Here is a 20,542-nt window from a genome sequence, read left to right as displayed (position 1 = left end):
ACCCTCCTAAGCATAGTGGTTAATCAATATTTATTGAATGGTCTAAAAACGAAACGAAACTGAAAAATTTAAAGGTTTCTCTAAACTGTTCAACATGCTTAAAGAAAATACTTCCTGCTCTCCTTAGTTAAATCTTTGTATTATAAGTTAGAATAGATTTAAGAGCCAAGGTTATATATATAGCCCCAATGATTTCTCCCATTCAATATGTAAATCCATAATTAGTAGACAATGTCGCGCGATATTCCACCAGTTAAAAATGTCGTATCCAATCACCATCAATAAATTTTTGCTGATCACTTTTTCTTCCCACTAAACCAAAAAAAAAACAGAGGTGAAAAAAAGTAACCATCAATAGAAAGAAAAGTAGGTTCAAACGTTTTGAAGAAGTTGAGTTATACATCCCCCCACGAACCCAATTGTAATTCTAATTCACCTTTAATTTATTCTAAAATCAAAAGTCTGTATCATTTAGACTTCATTTTATTTATCATCATATACATATATAAACACACACACATAATGTACTCAATAGTCAGAAAATCCATGTTAAATCAAGTAGGACACTTGAAACCATTATCAGTCATTCCATATACTGCTACTCGTTATGTTTCTACAAAAGAATTAACTCCAAAACCATTAGCTACTGATTTCCCATTAATGTCAGAAAAGACGGCTTCAAGTCCTATTGATTATGCATTAACTTCATTAGATATGATTGCAAACTGGGCTAGAAAATCCTCATTTTGGCCAGTTACTTTCGGTTTAGCTTGTTGTGCCGTCGAAATGATGCATGTCTCTGCTCCAAGATATGATCAAGATAGATTGGGTATTATTTTCAGAGCTTCTCCACGTCAATCGGATATTATGATTGTTGCAGGTACTTTAACTAATAAGATGGCTCCAGCTTTGAGACAAGTTTATGATCAAATGCCAGATCCAAGATGGGTTATTTCTATGGGTTCTTGTGCTAATGGTGGTGGTTATTACCATTATTCTTATTCTGTTGTTAGAGGATGTGATAGAATTGTACCTGTTGATATTTATGTTCCAGGTTGTCCTCCAACTGCTGAAGCTTTGATGTATGGTGTTTTCCAATTACAAAAGAAGATGATGAGTACAAGAATCACAAGATTATGGTACAGAAGTTAGGTTTCAACTGTTCTTGCATGTTATTTTTTATTTTGTATATTATATTGCACAGATGACAGGAGAGGAGACTGTTCAAGGATTTCAAAGGGCCCCTCGCTTATTTGAAGTACAATACGCTTGATAGGTTCTTTCTCGTTGGTCATGTATAGTCTTTTTATTAACTAGTCTTTTAATGAGATATCATTCGGTGATAAAGTGGATTAAATTTGTAGCAGCATATTTTAATGTTTAATCAAGTTCGAAAATTGCTAACAGACTGCGCTTGAGTTGACCAGTAAATATTTCTCTCATCAAATGAAATACTCCTAGTAGGCACTAACTACTTGAAAATGGTAGCTTCGAATACTAAACTGAAACGCAATTCTATTTGTAAAGCTACAAATATTCCTCCTTTCTTTATATTTTGAGATATGCCTGACCTCAATATGTGACATGTGAAAGGTTGTTGACAAACAGCCTGAAAAGTCGAGTATCTTTTTAAGAAATATTCAAAATATTTTACAATATAGCAGTACTTTATCGGTATTATAAACCAGCTTTCTATCCACTTGTATTACATGTGGAAGATTTAAACTGGCCAAACCTCGAACAAGCACACTTTTTGATCAAAAATCTTCAAAAAAATTCACAATCGCTTACTTGTGTCAGAAAATAGTTACTACAATAGAGAAATAAGTAGAAGCATCACTCAATAGCCTCCAGGGTGATTTGCTTAGTAAAGCAACTCTCAGTAATAGTTTGTAAGCTCTTAAGAAGACAAGAAGGTATATTCTAGCAAGGTTGTCAAAGTTGCAATCACCTTTCCCGATTAGGAAGTCATATTTATAATATTTTTTCTGTCTCGGTTAAATTAAATTAAATAAAAAATGGAGCAACAGAAAAAAAAATCTGATTTTCTGTCCTACACTAATTAAACTACGCAATTCTCAAGTCAACAATAAAAAATGATTTTTTCTTACCATCATTTTTGGCATGACATTTATATAAGGCAGGATTTTATAATCATGTGACCAAAACTAAATTGCCTCACTCACACAATTCAACTTACTCTCACTTCCTTACCACCACGAGTTTCTGGTTAGTACACACACAATTTCTTAATACAAAAATCTTCAAAACTATCACCATTTCCACCCCCTTTTTTTTTCTAGATCTTTTTCTTTTCTCTTTAAGTTTGATACACAAATTTAATATACAACAACAAAGATGGCTAGAACTAAACAAACAGCAAGAAAGTCTACTGGTGGTAAGGCTCCAAGAAAACAACTTGCCTCCAAGGCAGCAAGAAAGTCAGCTCCAGTTTCTGGTGGTGTCAAGAAACCTCATAGATATAAGCCAGGTACTGTTGCTTTAAGAGAAATTAGAAGATTTCAAAAATCTACTGAATTATTGATTAGAAAATTACCATTTCAAAGATTAGTTAGAGAAATTGCTCAAGATTTCAAATCTGATTTAAGATTCCAAAGTAGTGCTATTGGTGCTTTACAAGAAGCTGTTGAAGCTTATTTAGTTTCCTTATTTGAAGATACAAACTTGTGTGCTATTCATGCCAAGAGAGTCACTATTCAAAAGAAAGATATTCAATTAGCAAGAAGATTAAGAGGTGAAAGATCTTAGGGAATTTGATTACCCTGATTTTTAGATTGGTTATCCCTTTATCTGGTGTTTTTTGTATTTTTGGTTATTTGGTTATAAGTAATTTTATTGTATAATTTCTCGTTATTTTATCTTACCAAACGGTTAGTTTCCTTTTATTTCTTTATATTGCTTAGTCTTATTTGAATGATAAGTTTTGTTTCTTGAGTATAATGGGGGCGTTTGTAGAAGCGTGTATTTGTACCGTTTGTAGTTTAAGGGAAAGGGGTGGCAACTAAACGAGCAAGTAGAGCTAACTAGAGAAATTGCCACCGAGTCTGAACAACCGGATTCAATGCTGTCCTTCAATCTCAGCGTGTGGCAATATGAAAGTTGCAACAGAGAATGTAGAAAAGAAGATCAGCGCAAGCATCGTGAAAACCGCTTGAAAAACAGCCTACTCGTGACAGAACCCAATTAATCTCGAATGGGCCAATATCTATATTCTCTTCCAGTTTATTGTGTAGTTTCTTTGTGAGCTGTGCCTAGAATCCCGATACAGCCACCGATATTGAAACATTGCACCTATAAGCGCCGTTCTGTTGAAAGCAATGGTTACACAACCAATCCCGCCCACAACTCTAAGAAACAGTCGTAAAAGTAAATCAAATTCTTTCCTATATATATAACAAAACAATAAAAGACAAAACAAACAAGATAGATAATCAAAAAGTAAATGAAACAAATTGTAGGTAACCAAAAACAAATATACAAATATTATAAAAATCAAAAAATCAAATATCAATGTAGCGAAAACTAATTCAAATAAAACATCACCTTAAAAATCATTAGATAAATAATCACCATCATCACCATTCCAAAAACACACAATAAGTTAATAAATTAATAAAAAGAAAAATTTTCATCATCATTATTATCATTATTATAAAACATAAAATCAAACATGAATAAAAAAATCAAATATCCACCATATAATCAACACTATTCCTTATTCTCATCATTTCCATTCTCTTGTTGGGTTTCCAACCCATCATTCCCTCCATCATTATCTTCTCCCCCACTTCCCCCATCATCCTGCTCTTCAAACCGCGAATATCTTCCACTTTCATCAACATACTCACTATCATCCAAATTCACCCCTCTCATCGCATTGATAAAATCTTCATCGGGGACAGTTGGAGGATACATAAACTCCATAGGCGGACCAGCATGAATTCCATGTGGAGGAGGAGGACCACTATGATGTGGAGGAGGAGGTGGTGGTGGATGTCCATGTAGAGGGATATAAAACGGTGGAGACAATGCTGTATTTCTTGAATCATAGGACGAATCGGAATCTTTTGACATGTCTTGGAATGGATGGTGTATGGATGTTGGTGGAGGATGGGGCATACCCATTGGATGAGTAGGCATTGAACCCATTTGTGGTGGGGGCGGTCCACCGCCAGCACTTCCCTGTGGAGGAATTGGTGGTGGGGGATATGGAACACCCATTGCTGCTGCCATATTTGGATCTAATCCCATTGATAATGCGGCTGCGACTTGCATTTGTGCAACTTGCTGTTGTTGTTGTTGATGATGGTGATGTTGTTGTTGCAGCTGTTGTTGTTGTTGGAATTTCTTATTAGCGGCTGAAACTCGTCCCCAACTTAATCTAACTCTATTCCCACCGATGATGAATCCTTGCATTGCAGCAATGGCTTCTTCAGCTTCTTCTCGAGTTGAATATTTCACAAATCCACAATTCTTCCCGGGAGGGATTTTCACTTGTTGAATAATTCCAAACGGTTTAAATAATGTGAATAATGTAGGTTCAGTGACTTCCGAAGATAATCCACCGACAAAAACTGTGGTGTTATTAGGATCAGCAAATGGCTGTTGAGCATTTGATTGACCACCAGGACCTAATTGTTGTGACAATTGCTGTGAAGGACTTGTCATTAAGTCCATCCCCATTCCTCCACCACCTCCAACTCCACCACCACCATATGCTTCCATTTCGGCTTGTTGTTGTAACATATCTAGAGATTGTTGATTTCCATAATATCCATACAAAGGAGCATTTCTCATTTGTCCTGATCCACTTGGTGGAGGCATTGGAGGAGGCACGGGTGACATATACATCATTTCTTGTTGTCCAACATTTGGAGGTGCTTGAGAAGGTGGTGGTGCACCCGATCCAGGAGGTGGACCTCCAAGACCTAAACCATAATCTTGTTGTTGTTGCTGTTGAGGGTTTAAATATTTATTTCTGGTATTAGTTCTAGGAGTTGCTAATGCAACTCTTAATGGTCTACCTGCAAACCAAACCCCATTCATTTCAACCAATGCTCTTTGTCTTTCCAGTTCATCAGTAAATCTAACAAATCCAAAACATCTTGATTTTCCAGATATTGGATCAGTCATAACTCTGACAGTTTTAATTGAATTGGGGAAATTTTTCTGAAAGAATGCTAATAAATGAGCTTCAGTAGTTGATGCTGATAAATCACCAACAAATAATGAATATTCAGGAGATTGAACAATTGGAGCGGTTAATGTTGCACCACTTGCCCAATTCAATCGGAAATATTTCTTTTGATTATCTGGATTATTTGGGAAATTTTGTTGTGATGGCATGGCAACATCAGGTAATAATTGTCCATTTAATGAAAGGGCTTGTTGAGCATCTTCAAAAGATTCAAATTCTACAAAGCAATATCCTGAATTAGTTAAACCTTGATAATTAGGATCAGGTTTAGTTATTTTAGGTCTTATTATTTTAACTGTAACTTTCTTTTGTAGTATATTCCACCAAAGATCAACAATTCCTTGTTCATCTAACCAAGGATCTAAATCTCCCATCCATAACGTCCTTGGTTTTTCAATTTCACCAGCGTTAGGACCAGTAGGAGATTGATCTAATTCAGATGTGGATGCAGCAGCAGCTGCGGCAGCTATAACACTTGATTGTTGAGTTGATACAGGAGGGTTAGGCACTGTATAACCAGATAATAATTCTTGTTCCTGTTGATGTTGATGACTTGCAGTATTTGATGTGGTAGCACTGGGGTTAATTGTAGCTTTAGGGACTGTAGTAGTTCTTGTAGGGGTATTAGGAGCAGATCCAGGATTAACCATAGGAGATTGAGATTGTACTTGTTGTTGCTGCTGTGGCAGCAGTTGTGGCAGCAGTTGTGGTGGTTGTTCTGTACTAGTTGTAGTAGAACCTTGATAGTTTGATGCTAAGGACTGGGCTGTATTTGAACTTGATGATGTATGATAATCATCTTGATTGGATATATATGACATTCTGCCTTGTCAAATGAAATGTATCTGTTATCAATGGCCTTTAGGGGATATACTTAAATGCAGTAATATACTAATAATATGGGGGGGATTGTATATTTAAAATAAATGAGGGTTAACAAAACTTTCAAATTCAATCCTTTTTAAAAACACATCAATAAAATCAATTCAACTTTAACTTGAAATACAAATAAATTAAAATATAAAATTAAAAATGAAAAATCAGTTTAAGTAACCAAAAACACAATAAAAAAAAAAGCAGCACTGCCAAAAATATGGGTTGGGTTAAAACAAATGACTTTAAATATAGTTGTACCAATCAAGTCAACTAATTTCAACTAAAAAACACAAAAAATCACCAAATTGATAATTTCTAAATCAATTGAAAAATATTAATAATCAAAAGGAAGTTGAATGAAATGATTGAAAATGAAAATGATTAAATTAAAGAGAATTTTGAGGTTTTTCTCTTTTTTTTTTTTTGTGTTTTAATTTTTTAACTTGATGGAATTCTTCTCTGCTTAATATTTTTTTTAAAAGGGGGATTGTTTTAAATAAAATGAAATATGGGGGAAGAAGAAAAAGAAGATGATCAGAGAAATAAATAAATAAATTCTCAGCCATACAAATTAATTGCAATTACAAGTTTATATTTTATTCAAATGGTAAATTAAAAATATCATAAGACAACTATCCAATAGAAATGAATACTTTCCTCCAACCAATTCTCTTATTGAGCTGTGTTTTCATAAGTATTCTCTGATAATGCGTTGCATCGAAATTGTCGTGTGGTTGCGAAAAAAAGAAGATCCAATCTTTCACTATTTAACGTTTTAATAGATAACAGTCAATATACGGTAACTATGCCCCAAAATGTTTTATTCACCGTTCGTCGCATTTTTGTTACACAAAAGCATAAAAAATAAAATTATTTTTTAGAAAAAGAACAACGAGCAATAGTAAAGCTCAAAAAATAATCTTCTCGTTCAGTGTTAGTAGAAAAAGTGTTAAGTGTGAAAAAAATCTGTAAAATACTAAGACAAACACTGTAAAGTGATGAAGTTAAATCAAAAGCATATAGAAACATCCATTTTAAACATACTAAACATACGTAGAAACATCCAAAGCATACGGAAACATACCTCAATGTGCCAGGAAACATCCTGAAACATCCGGAACATACTTAAATGTGCTAGAAAACATGCAAAGACATACAAACATGCGAGCATACACATACAACATGCTAACATACGTCCCAGTAATCGCATTTCCATCTCATTGGACAACAAAATGTCATTTCTACTTCAATCTGTCATGAGAGATTGGGGATTTTCAATAAATGGAGAGAAAACAGCCTATAAATATAGAAAAATCGACGATGAAGGCTCCATTAAAACTAAAACTAGAAGAACAACTTGTTAAAGAAGTAGTTACGGCAATATTAAGTGTTAAACAGGGCTGGTAGTATGTAGTTCTCTGGAAGATGGAAGTTTCTGTGAAGTTATCTCTCCTAAATTATCAAAAAACTATCAAAATACACTTAACTATTCCAATTTTTGAAAAACGTATCTGTTGCACCAAAAAAAGTGCATATAGACATCCTGCGTTCTTCCCAGTGATTGATTAATGTCATTATTTGATGGATTGATGTTAATTGACTCTAAATAAGTGGTATTTGTTAAGAAAAGGAAGAAAGAAAAGTGGTGAATAAATCAAAACAAATCTTTTTTTGTCGACGATCTGTAAATACCCACAAAAAAAATAAAAATTTGAACAGTACACGCAAAACAAAAGATTTGTGCATAAACTTGCATGAAGAACAATGGGATTTTAAATAAAAAATAATATTTTTTTACCATGGATATTACACAAAACAAAACGACGAACCGTGAATAAACGCTTTTACTGGGTAACTATGTGTTTTAACGGGGCTTTTTGACCTTTTTTTATATAAATGATCATTCCCATATGGTTTTAGAAAATACCTTACTTTCATGATACTTACAATATATACTTATCCTAACTCAAGTGAAGTTTAGTGAATGTAGAAGATATTTTTCATTACACAAAAAACCGTTCTTTTTGATTGGTGGGCGGTGTCACAACTATAGCGCGAATGTAGTCAAACCTGTGACAGGCGGAGAGAAATCGAGAATTCCGTTGGTCAAATTGAGATTACAATCAATGTAAGCTGTATCATAAACCTGGAGTTCTTTTATAGCTTACATTTACACACACTCCCATTTGGATATCTCCCTTGATTAATACCATTTCTTAAAGTCTTGATATTGATCTTGAAAGCTTCCATAACAGACCACCACGGAGTTATTAGCTGCCAGGTTTTGTGACAGTTTATTCCAGATCAAGAATGTCTCCTTTTTCGTTGTTGAAAAATGTCTCTGATCCGAAAATGTCGTTTGTTTTTTTCAAAACCACAAACAAAACAAAAACAGAAAAATGTAAACAATAGATCCTTTTTTTACAACACCCTTTCTTAACAGTAACCTTTGAACTTTTAAAAGGCCGTATAGAGAAAGAAGAAAGCTTTACAAATGACAACTAGAGTTGTACTGGAAGCTCCATCATCTGTTGTTAGTATGGGAGGAATGGATATCAACACCTTTATTCAAGAAACTAAACTTAGTGATGTAGCCAGTTATCCTCAAACAAACAAAAGTGATCACAGCGTCAACCATATCACCGATGAAAATACACCTACATCAGCCACTGATAGGGTTGAAACTATGGAGAAACAGAATGAATTCACACACCCTTCCAATAACGGTCATTTACTTCAAGTGATTCCAGAATATCCAACCAATAATTCAGAACCAACAAATCTTTCCATATTGGATCAATCATCACCAGAACATATCAAACCATCCAATGGAGGTTATCAAAACCATTTGAAATATATTCCTAATCACGATTTTTCTGGAAATAGAAGCTCAATGTTTGTAGAACGTACTTTTGATTCACCTGGTCCTTCAGTTCCAAATACTTTCCAATACAAATCTCATCCAAATGCTAAAACCAAGAATTCATTAATTGCAATGGTCAGTGATGATGAGACAACAAGCGAGCATTCGCAATCCCAATACCAACAGCAACAGAACCAGCTTCTACAACAACAGCTACAACGTCAAAACTCACAACAAGAAGAGAATGAAAATACTCCACCATTCAAGACAAGTACTATACAAAAACCAAATCTGGGCGCCACTCCTCCATGGATGCCTGACGGATTACACGACAAATGGCCCACTCAAAATACTGACGAGTTTAAGTATTCCGTAGATGGTCCTCCAAAACCAATAGGAGAATCGGAGTTTAATTCTTCCGTAAGAATAACAAAACGATCAAGCCAACCTCAATTCAGTTCATTTAACTTTGACAAAGAGCTTGGTAGTATCAATACAATCATTCATCATTCACAATTACAATCGGCTGAAACACCCGCATGGAAACGAGTAAACAATGAATACAATCAGAATAGTAAACCCGTTAACAATATGCAAAATATATTTCATACCATGGATTCTCACGATGAGAGTAATAACAATCATAATAACAAGTCCCTCTCAACCACCACAAACATATCCACACCAATGATAACTAAACAAATGAGTATTCCTAAAGAATTGAGCCAAGAGAATTCAACACAATTGGAAAATATTCTCGAACAAGATAAGAGCAGGACTCCAGCAAGACTGAATAATCCAGAATCTCCATTGAAATTATATCATGCCCAATATGATACCTACACTAAAGAAAGATTGAATGGAGTACTTGAACAACTACAAGGTAAATCAAACATGAATACTCCTATCAATGAAGTCAAGAATAATCCTAGTAGGCCATCATCCACTAATAAAAATGAAGAGAATCATCCTTTAGGTATTAAGAATTTTGTAAAATCAGGAGCATATAATGAAGATTTCTATAAAAAGAATGCAGACAATGTATTCAAAAATATAAAACGAAGAGGGTTTACATTGTCAAATAGTACAAATTTCAATGAATCAAAATTAGGATCTCAAACTACTGCAACTTCAACACCAAAAACGAATAAGTTAATCTCTCATATTGAGGATGAGGTTGGAAGTGAAAATGAATATGCTTCTTATACTAGTGGATTTGAATCGCTTGGGAATGATGATGGTGATATTAAAAAGATTGACGATAGTGATAATATGAGTAAGAATTATACATCATATACTAAAGAAAGCATCGATCACACGGAATCACCATATCAATCTTCACATAGTGGTTCAGAATATACTTTTGACGGAGAAGATGACAATAACGAGGAGAACAGCTTGGAGAAGAACGAACAACTGGTAAATGCTAAAGAACACAATGGTGCCAAGCTAGATTTTTATAGATACACAAAGAGTAGATTGAAAAGTCCACATAAACCTATAGATAGCAAAGTCCAAGAGAAAGTACGTATCTTCAATACCCATGCTCAGGAAGAGAACAAGGTTCTTCGTGCTGATATTTTGAGTCCTATGGCGGAACAGAATTCCACTGCTTTTGATTTACAAGATAAAGATGCTACATATGAAGAAATCATTAGATGGAAAAATGCTTCTCAATTGCGTTTGGCCCAATCGAACTCACAACCGAATCAAAAATCGAATGTGATTAAAGGAAGACTCATGCCTGATGAAAATTTACCTACAGAATATGGGAATATGATACTTGATGATAAGGAACATAAATGGAAACTTAAATCAAACATCACTAACAATGAAAATAAATCCCTCAATACTCTTGAATCAATAGAAGATTTAACAACAAATTCGAAATTTATCAGAAATACCGATGATGATGCGTCTCCAAATGGTGGCCATCCAGATCAAAGTATTTTGAAAAAGGGACCTTCCTGGACATCGAAAAGAAGAAATAGTAATAATAAATTAGAAGTTTCATTCCATTTACCGTCAGAATCAGAAGAAAAAACCAGTCCTGTTGGTATTGATGTGACTAGAATGTCTCAATTAGATGCCGATTTCACATTTTCTCAATCAAATCTGAAATTAATTTCAATCATTAATGAAATATTCGAATCTGCAAACGCTAGTGGTATTTCCTGGGAACATGTGAATGAAATATCACTTGCACAATGTAATTTGAATAACGTTAAAGATTTAGATCAATTATTACCTAATTTACGTTCACTTGATTTATCAAGGAATGAAATTAGATATTTGACAGGTATACCACCAGGAATCTTCGCATTGGATTTACTGGAGAATGAAATAGATGATATGACTTCATTTGGGAGATTATTTGATTTACAAGGATTGAATCTTAGTGGGAATGCGTTTACTCAAGTGAGTAATTTAAGAGAATGTATGCATTTAACCACGTTGAATCTTTCCCAGAACAATATTAATAATCTTGATGGGATTGGCGGATTAGTCCATTTAATTGATTTGGATCTTTCAGGGAATCGATTATCAGGTCATTTGAATTTTCAAATGTTTGATTTACCTAAGTTAGCTACTCTATATTTGGATGAAAATAAACTAGAAGTTGTTAGTGGGCTTGAAAATTTACCAGAATTAAGAGTGTTATATCTTGAAGAAAATAATTTGACGGAATTAACTAGTGGTTATCATAAGAATTTAAAGAAATTATCAGTCAAGTTTAATAACTTACAACTGTTGGATTTGGAAAGTTTTCCTTGTTTGAGATATTTAAGAATTGATGGTAATAGAAATCTTCATAATCTTAATTGGATAAATGAATTAAAGAAAATTGAAGAAGTTTCATGTAAAGCAATGGCACCACAAATTCTTGATTCATTGTTTTCAGCAGTCCCAGATGTCAAGGTATTGGATTTATCAGGAAATATCCAATTATCACAGGCATTACCCACAATAAAATTCCGATATGTATCTAAATTAACCCTTTCTGCTATCAATTTAACATCAATTCCTCAAGAATTCCATCATGTATTCCCCAATGTTCAAGATTTGAATTTGAATTTTAATAAATTACATGATATTTCCGGATTAGCAAACTTACGATTACGTAAATGCTGTTTAGTTTCCAATAATATTGAAAGGCTCCAACATATAACTGACTCGCTTTATCCCTCAAGAAGATCACTTATATCATTAGATGTGAGATTGAATACAATGAATACGGAATTTTATCCATATATGTTCAGTCCTGATGAAGTTAATGGGATCAATTTGGAAACAGTTGATGATATTGAGAATTTTTCAATCCATTATCATTCATTGAAAAAGCTGGGAGATTGGAATGAAAGAGATCGTAAATTTTGTTCTGGATATACACTTGGAAGAAGAGAGTTATATGAACAGAGCTTGATATTGTGTTTTTATAGATTGGTTAAATTAGATGGGAATGAAATAACTCAAGAAAAGAGAGCCTATTTAAGGGAGCTTGCCAAACAAAGGAGATCTTCGGCTGAAACCAATATGTAGTTATTTATTTATTGTATATTGTATTTTGTATCTTGTGAATGTTATAAATAGACTTGTAATCGAAGGTTTTGTTCACTGTCGGCGATTTTGAGCAACAATAGAAAAACCAATTTTTGCAACCAATTTTTAAAGTGGATTGAGTTGGTGATATATTAGATGATGCTTACTACTGCAGAAGCTGAGAATAGCATGATGATTCGTATTTCAACTTCTTCTTTACTCTATCAAACCCGACACAGTCCATATGAGAAATCACAGCAAACTAATCCATGCATAACTAAACCATCCCTAGCCTTCTCAAGTAATTACTTCTGAGACGAGATTGAAAATTCGTCGACGAAAATTTCAAAAGCAAACGAAAAAAAAAATCGTTCAACGGAAAAGCCTTCTAGAATTTCTCAGAAGGAGTTTATTCTTATCATATAGATAGATATATAATTATACAAAGCAACAATGACAGGAGAAAGCTGGTATGTATACACCCCCATATGGTAACGGATAGACTCAGTTGATGATTTTTATACTGAACGGTACTTGCCTGGTTTTTTTCAAATCATCACGCGAGGGAGAAATCGGGTTATCTCCAGATAGCAATTGTTAATAAATACTAACGATTAATCATATTTAGGATATTCATTCTTGCAGTTGTCGTTAACGCAGTTAACTTATTCTCACAAGTGTTCTTCACTATCATGTATTCCGATTTGGAATGTGATTACATCAATCCAATTGAATTATGTAATAAGTTAAATCCATGGTTCCTTCCAGAAGCTGGTTTACATGCATTCCTTACTATCTTATTTTTAATCAATGGATATTGGTTCCCATTCTTATTGAACTTACCATTGTTTGCTTATAATATCAACAAGTTCATCAACAAGAATCATTTATTGGATGCTACCGAAATCTTTAGAACTTTATCTAAACATAAGAAGGAATCTTTCTTGAAATTGGGATTCCACTTGTTGATGTTCTTCTTCTACTTGTACAGAATGATCATGGCTCTTGTCAATGACGACAGTTAGGGGATATATCAAGAGAAAGAAGAAGAACCAGAAGGCACCAGGAGAGAGAATGACATAGAAGAGGAACCATTTGTTTCGAAATGAGAGAAACCCAGTTGGCTTTTTCGAAATAGTTGTGGTCAACCATTATGTCGTTAGGTATCTTTATTTTTATGAGTTTGTAATTGTTACATACCAGAGTTTAATTTAATATACACACTGTATTTCTATACTTGCCGTTCCAACCGTTCCAATTTTGCATTGATATTCTTCAATTTCGGCAATAACCCCACTTGAGGACTAGCCATCTTTGATATATTATTCAATAGCAACTTAACTGAAGCATCTTTTCCTTCACCTTGACCCAAGTCTCTATTCTGAATCGAAAGTTTCAAAAATTCTAGTTTATCTTTAACAAGACAAATATCTTCTCGTTCTTGATTCTTTGCACGAATATTTGCACGTAGTTTGTTTAATTGATTATCAACATTAGCTTGATCTTTCCGTATTTTTAAAATTAGATTTCTATACTTTTGTTTGGTCCTTTCAATGTAGAGAATATCTTGGGACATATCATTAATGCATGCATGCAAATCAAGTAATTTATCAATGAAAAATAAGGCATGTTTTTTAAATTGAGCATGTAATGCTTCTTGATTCACAATAGTGTTGGGGAATTCTGTCGGTTCATATAATTTGATAAAATGAATTAAAATATCTAACAAATTCACAGTTGGTGTTTCGTCGGGATTTTCTTGGTCCACTAATCTATCCAATTCAACCACCATAGGTTGAAACCGTCCAGTAATAGTAGTTTCATTTAATGGTATTGGTTGAGGCTGTGCCTCTTCCGCTTCCTCTATGCGTGGCTGTTTAGCTAATGGTTCATCTTCTAGGATTGTATCTAGGCCTCGTTTCTGACCAACCCCTACCTCTATCGGCTCTCGGTTTTCCTTATCGCTTATTTCCTGTTCATCTTCACTATAGGCAAAATCCTGCTCTGGAGCTTCGTCAAAGATTTGTGCATCCTTTATTAGCTCCGGCTGAAGAATAAAATCTCGTTTGGGCTCCTCTTGATAATCGGCCCTTATTGCCTGTCGTAGTGGTAATAATGTATCATCTTCAGAAGTATCCTTCCTTCTACCCACACGCTTTCTATATTCGTCATCAGCTTGAGTAAAATAATTATCTGAAGTCTCATCTCCCATAAGGTCACGATAGTCATTGTTCTGATCCGCTAGCCTAGGAATACTCTCTGATTCAGAACCATACCTCCATGCAGCAGACTGAATAGTCGAATCATCTTCCAGTATTATTCCTAATGCAGACCTTTGTAATTTATATGTCTCCCCAACTTCACCAGATCTTCGTATTTTATATGTCTCATCAACTTCAGTAAAATAATTATCTGATGTTTCGTCACCTCGGAAATCATGATAATCCAGATCTCCAGTCCTGGAACCTTGATCCGCCTCCGTATAATTGACGTCCAGCATTTGTATCCTAGCTGGTCTGCTGGGTGGTCCCATAATCGAATCGTTGCCAGTAAGTATTCCTGGAGTTCGTGAGGAACTTACTTGTAGACTACTAGATTGGTCAGCTTTTTCAAAATCAGGGAAATCGGAATTAATATCAGTTTCAGCTTCGGTAACTGTATCAATCAGAATATCTGACACTTTCACTTGTCTTATTCTTGAAGTGTTGAATCCTCGGGTATCATTTCCATCATTTTCAAATTCAAAGTCATCATCAGAAGTCAGTGATATATCATCTTTTCGTACTTGGATTTCAAATCCTAACAGGGACTTTCCATTTTTGTCGGAGGGATCTTCTTTAAGTAATCTTATCTGCCATTTTTTCATTTGTAATACTCCTCGGGGACTTGATAAGTTTAATTCAGCTGCTCGTAGATTCCGTGCACTATATTTTGTTGTTGTTAGTATGTATGAACTGTGTTGAGATTTGAAATTATTAATAATTACATACCCTGATCCACGCATCCGAGTGGCCATACGTATCACTCTATCATCATGAGTGGCCATGATTGAGTCTATCTATATGTGTCTGATGTAAATCAAGAAAGAGAAATGTGAATGTTCTGTTTTGATAATCCCAGCCTCACCAAAAAAAAATATTAACAATTCAAATTAATACGCGTTTTTAAGATTTCCATTGTATTTACAGACCCACATACGTGCAGAGTTAGCTTAGCAGCTATCAAATGCCAATATAAACGTGTAACAATATAATACGGCTTGTATCCTGAATCGTTACTTGCTAGAGGACATTAGGTAGGTTATTATACTAAACATCCTAGACAGTATAAAATAGAGAGGAGAGAGATGAAGATTCTACAACTGGTAGCTCAATCATAATAATTTCAATAGTAAACCACTTTATATATTATAAATTAAAACTTAATATACAAATACAAATTCATTCACTAGTAATAAATCATGTTAAAGTAAAGGAAACTTGTTACATAATTTATTGTTGGGAGAAGTGTTCCAATAAGATGTTTCTTTCATCGGAATCAGCACCCCAGTTCTTGACAACAACACAAGAAGCACCAACGACCTTTCTGGCGTTACCTTCTCTGTCTAATTGACATAAACCAGCCCATTCACCTAATAATTTAGCATCGGAGACCTTGATTAATGGAATCTTTTCTTCTGGTTCGTTACATAAAGCTTCAACCAACTTAACGATAGATTCTTCAGTAACAGAGTCACAGAGGACACATAATTGAGCTTCTCTCTTGGATAAAGCCTTAGAAGCTTCTCTTAAACCTCTAGCTAAACCATCGTGGACTAAAGAGGTTCTTAAGACAACCTTAAGACAGTCTTCAATAGAGATGGAACCGGATTCTTGTTCAACGGCAACTTCTTCGACAATTTGTTCTTGTTCAACGTCAGACATTTTTTTGAATTTGTAGACTTCTTCGACAGGTAAATATGATTACTGCTCAGTGGTTTCTTTTAAAAGAATGATATAGAAAATGAATAAGGGTAGTTTGATTTTTCAGTCTGTGCGAAACCAGAGACCTCGAAGCTGAGCAAAAAAAAAAAAAATTCAGATGAGTGGAAAAAAAAATATTGTGGTAGGGCAGAAGCCCTAGCCACGTGACCCATTCGGATATAGTTGCTCTTTTATTTCACTGACCATATGCATATCACTTTCTAAGTCTCTTTGTTCAATGACGCAGTTAACAAACTCTGATAAATCTCACAATTTAACACCTATTGGATGTTCGAATAGATTGAATATCTTTAGCACAGAAAGGGCAAGTGTTATCATTGGTTGAATAATGGCTACGATGACCGAGAGTATGAATATTTCCTCCACAAGCAAAAAATGTGAAATCAGTCGGTCAATTTGTATCTTTTTTTTTTGCAACCATAATGTACAAACTATTTACCATACAACTAACAAGATATACTAAAAAAATTATACATAAGTTAAGAGAGAATTATAACTCAATACACTAAAATTATTAAACTATTCTGTTTTAAACAATTTTGTTTTTATGTTCTAGTGTGATGAGGGAAGTAAGTTTTTATGTATTAACTTTTAGTGTATCTCATTAATAGTGTAGATCATTGTTGTCAGAAAAACAAAATTGTAAACTTTCGCAATCACTTTTGGTAGCCAGCTACCCCTAGAATCGACTATCAGTTTGGGGTCCAAGTTTGAGTTCTTTGTTGGAAAAGAGGTTGAGAATGATAAGGTGGCTACGGTTTAGTATCGATACAATATTTTATTAAGGAAGCCTGGCGTTGAAGACTTCCAGAAAACAGGTGAAAAATCAAGACCTCTTTTATTTGCAACCATTTCTCCAGCAGTTATAGGGAAACCGCAATATTGAGTTATGATATTAATAAATACATGACTACACAATATACAAGATGGATATGAAGAATTATATTAAATTAAAAAGTTACAAGATAAATAGAACAGCAATTTGAACAAAGCATAACGGAAGATGGGAAATATCAAATGCCTAAAAGACAAACAGAACTAAAAACAAATGAAAAACAATCAAGGACGATAATAATAAAACAATATGCAACAACATTAACAAAAGTCAAACCAAAGCAGATACAAAAAATACAAGAATTAGATTATAATTTGGATAAAAAACATTAACACATATGCAAAAAATCACAATTCCATTTCGTCTGCGGCGAATGGTTTGTGGTCATCGGAATCAACATGATCATCTTCATCATCACTTTCAATCACTTCTTCATAATTACGTACATTGCCACCTCCAACAATTCCTCCATGGACTCCACCTGCGGAAACATTTGTTCTTTGAGAAGATGAAGCTGCAGAAGATTCTTGCTCTTCTTCTTCATCTTCAAAATCTACATCAAAGAAATCTTCATCAGTTCCCACAATTCTAGAATAGATGGACTTGACATCAGTTATAATACCATCATAACTAATTTCTCCACTTGGCATATTAGTGAATATAATGTCTTCACATTCAGTCAGTTGTTTCAAAACAATATTATTTTCTTCAGTAGGTTTAAATACATTAGATAAATCTGGTCTTATATATGATTGTTGAACAAAACCCATTTTACAAACGATTTCCACTTTTTCACGAGGGATGAAATTATTAGTTAATGAAGTACCTAATTTGAATGAACTTGCGGTTGAATTTATACCGGTACTACCGCCAGTCATTAACATCATTTCTTCTTCATGTTGATTACTCTCTCTTAATAATGCACTTTCCATCTTTTCATAAGCGGTTTCCAAATCACGTTTAGCTCTAGCGAGATCCGGTTCAACTGAATGAGTATACCAAATTGAATGGCCAGGTGGACAGACTCCGGTATCACCGTTTTGAATTATGACTTGAACGGCATAGTCGTTATCGGTGGGGAGAGAATGGGGAGGAAACACAACAATAGCTGAAGATTCATGTTGAGACATCCATTCTTTGCAATCTCTTTTCACAACTGTAATTAATCGGGTGATATTATATGTTTCAAGGTTTTCAACAACTTTTGAATATGAAGCAGTTAAGAATTTTGATAATTGCGTGGGAGAAATGATTAATTTTTCATTAATTTTAACTTTGGATCCATCATCAAAATGGGCAATTTTTAAAGTTGGATCATAATCAGTAAGATTTGTGTTTAATTTATAAGTTGTACCTGCCACTGCAGCACTTCTACAGAAACCTTGAGAAAGTTCACCTGGACCTCCATATTTTGAAACCATAACTGGGAATTTTCCATATACATCAAATGATCCAAGGAATCGTTTAATACGAATGATAGCTTCTTTTGTAGACGTGTTTTCTTTAACGCATAATCCAATTGAATAAACCAATTCATTCATTTGAGGTTCTTCTAATTTAAACTCTGTGGCAAGGAAAGTTTCAATTGGAGTTGTTGCATATTGTTTAATTAAAGCTTTATTTTCATCTAATAATACAAATTTCAAGAATTTCATTAAATTACGTTTTGTAATTAATGATAAAGATTTATCCATAAAGATATCTTCTTTAGTAGTGGTATTGGTAATTTTTTGTTGAAAATCATCATTTTCAAAAACATGGAAATTAGATAAACTCTGGAATTCCAAATATCTATAAACTCGAGATTTAACAAGTAATGATAATAAATCCAGTTTACAAAACATTATTCTTGGAGTTAAATCAATCCCATAATCTTTAGAATTAAATCTACCAGGAGGAATATAAATTTGAGCATCTTTGAAATGAGGAATCTTATTATGATTAACATCAATGCACCACTTCTTCAATTGATCAATAGTTAATGTAGATGTTGAATCTCCATAATAATTCTTATTATCAATATGTAAAACTTGAGTACCTTGCCAAGATAATGCTGCTGATAAAATACTTTCAGACAAACCAGTACCTAATATAAGAACATCACATTCCTTAATACTCAATGAATGTTGTTCTTGAGGAGTTTCCAACCCAACTAAGTGTGGAATATGAGAAGGTGAATAGTTTGTGGATGGTCTTCTTTCTGCCATTGATTTACGTCTTTCTTGCTGTTGTCTTATATAACTCATATTGAAAAATTTAACCAGTAAATCTCTTTAATGGACAGAAATAAAAAGAATGTCAATGTGGAAAAGGAAAGCAATTTTTGATAAATAGTAAAGGGGAGGAGCGCGGGAATATAACAGTAATTTATAGTAATAGATGAAGAAGAAGTGTGTTGACTTTAGCTTGTTAATTTTAAAAATTATTGAACAAAAATTTAATTAAAAAAAAAAATTGGATTTAATTTTTAAACACCCACAAAAAAATTTTTTAGACAAAAAAGTGTACAACGGTGAGAGAACGGCAATTAATAAAAATAATATTTTGATAGCAAATAGTTCTACTGGTAATTCCAGTCATACCACCACTACCTCTGCAACATAATTCTCGGAACAAGAGGCCTATTAAATTATTTCCTAGACTAAGAAAAACTGGAGTCAGTCAATCAGGAAAGCCGGACAGACACAAGCACACCACGAGAGAGAGAGAGACAACTCTTTGTTTTTTTCTTAACCGCGTGGTTTTAGTGATCTTTATTGGTGACACAGTTTTAAAAATTCTTCTTCAATTTCTCCAATTTTTCCTTCTTTTTCAAAGCTTTTGTGTAAGGTTGCAGAAACTAATTAAACCTTGGTGGGGGAATAGATTAGATTTTATTATTAATTATAACCACCACCACACTAATCTTGAATAAAAAACGCGCATACATAGGCACATGATAAATTAATTGATTTAGTGCCACCCCTCAACAGCAGTACAAAATACAACAACAATGTAAAATTAATCTAATATCGCCCTATCTATCAATTTTGATAAGCACTACTACTAGAGAGGTCCTTTTAGTTAATTAGACGTTTCCTAAATCACATTCCAACAACAAACGCAGCATAAGAATCTAGTTGGTGAAATATGGAACTAACGGATGCAAATCTTTTTTGGGGGGTCGTGTAGATTTCGGTTCCAACTGTTGCTTTAGATTAAAAAAATTTTCCCTCCGCAATTTGGTT

At 33.8% G+C, this 20,542-nt stretch overlaps 8 protein-coding genes across 8 annotated transcripts; 4 read left to right on the top strand and 4 right to left on the bottom strand. All coding sequences in view use genetic code 12, as the record gives it.

Moving 5' to 3' along the window:
• Positions 1-522: 522 nt before the first annotated feature.
• FESUR1 (Fesur1p) lies at positions 523-1,152 on the top strand (the record flags this gene model as incomplete). Its single annotated transcript, XM_049410418.1, has 1 exon — positions 523-1,152. The coding sequence occupies one exon, from the start codon at positions 523-525 to the stop codon at positions 1,150-1,152; it is 630 nt and encodes a 209-aa protein (XP_049265926.1).
• Positions 1,153-2,358: 1,206 nt separating this feature from the next.
• On the top strand, positions 2,359-2,769 carry HHT1 (Hht1p; the record flags this gene model as incomplete). Its single annotated transcript, XM_049410417.1, has 1 exon — positions 2,359-2,769. One exon carries the CDS (start codon positions 2,359-2,361, stop codon positions 2,767-2,769), a length of 411 nt encoding a protein of 136 aa, XP_049265925.1.
• Positions 2,770-3,729: 960 nt separating this feature from the next.
• J8A68_000712 (uncharacterized protein) lies at positions 3,730-6,039 on the bottom strand (the record flags this gene model as incomplete). Its single annotated transcript, XM_049410416.1, has 1 exon — positions 3,730-6,039. The coding sequence occupies one exon, from the start codon at positions 6,037-6,039 to the stop codon at positions 3,730-3,732; it is 2,310 nt and encodes a 769-aa protein (XP_049265924.1).
• Positions 6,040-8,588: 2,549 nt separating this feature from the next.
• On the top strand, positions 8,589-12,497 carry J8A68_000711 (uncharacterized protein; the record flags this gene model as incomplete). The annotated part of the gene is made up of 1 exon (XM_049410415.1): positions 8,589-12,497. The coding sequence occupies one exon, from the start codon at positions 8,589-8,591 to the stop codon at positions 12,495-12,497; it is 3,909 nt and encodes a 1,302-aa protein (XP_049265923.1).
• Positions 12,498-12,950: 453 nt separating this feature from the next.
• Positions 12,951-13,522, top strand: J8A68_000710 (cornichon family protein; the record flags this gene model as incomplete). The annotated part of the gene is made up of 2 exons (XM_049410414.1): positions 12,951-12,967; positions 13,126-13,522. The coding sequence occupies 2 exons, from the start codon at positions 12,951-12,953 to the stop codon at positions 13,520-13,522; spliced, it is 414 nt and encodes a 137-aa protein (XP_049265922.1).
• Positions 13,523-13,728: 206 nt separating this feature from the next.
• On the bottom strand, positions 13,729-15,543 carry J8A68_000709 (uncharacterized protein; the record flags this gene model as incomplete). Its single annotated transcript, XM_049410413.1, has 2 exons — positions 13,729-15,421; positions 15,488-15,543. 2 exons carry the CDS (start codon positions 15,541-15,543, stop codon positions 13,729-13,731), a joined length of 1,749 nt encoding a protein of 582 aa, XP_049265921.1.
• A 445-nt stretch (positions 15,544-15,988) lies between these two features.
• Positions 15,989-16,420, bottom strand: RPS12 (40S ribosomal protein eS12; the record flags this gene model as incomplete). Its single annotated transcript, XM_049410412.1, has 1 exon — positions 15,989-16,420. One exon carries the CDS (start codon positions 16,418-16,420, stop codon positions 15,989-15,991), a length of 432 nt encoding a protein of 143 aa, XP_049265920.1.
• Positions 16,421-17,662: 1,242 nt separating this feature from the next.
• J8A68_000707 (GTPase-activating protein) lies at positions 17,663-19,561 on the bottom strand (the record flags this gene model as incomplete). Its single annotated transcript, XM_049410411.1, has 1 exon — positions 17,663-19,561. The coding sequence occupies one exon, from the start codon at positions 19,559-19,561 to the stop codon at positions 17,663-17,665; it is 1,899 nt and encodes a 632-aa protein (XP_049265919.1).
• Between the last annotated feature and the right edge of the window lie 981 nt (positions 19,562-20,542).

Source organism: Hemisphaericaspora subhashii (genome assembly GCF_019202705.1).
Source record: "Hemisphaericaspora subhashii strain CBS 10753 chromosome Unknown scaffold5, whole genome shotgun sequence".
NCBI classification, from domain to species: domain Eukaryota; kingdom Fungi; phylum Ascomycota; class Pichiomycetes; order Serinales; family Debaryomycetaceae; genus Hemisphaericaspora; species Hemisphaericaspora subhashii.
The sequence above is the reverse complement of the archived record's forward strand: the minus strand, read 5'-3'. Positions and strand labels throughout refer to the sequence as shown.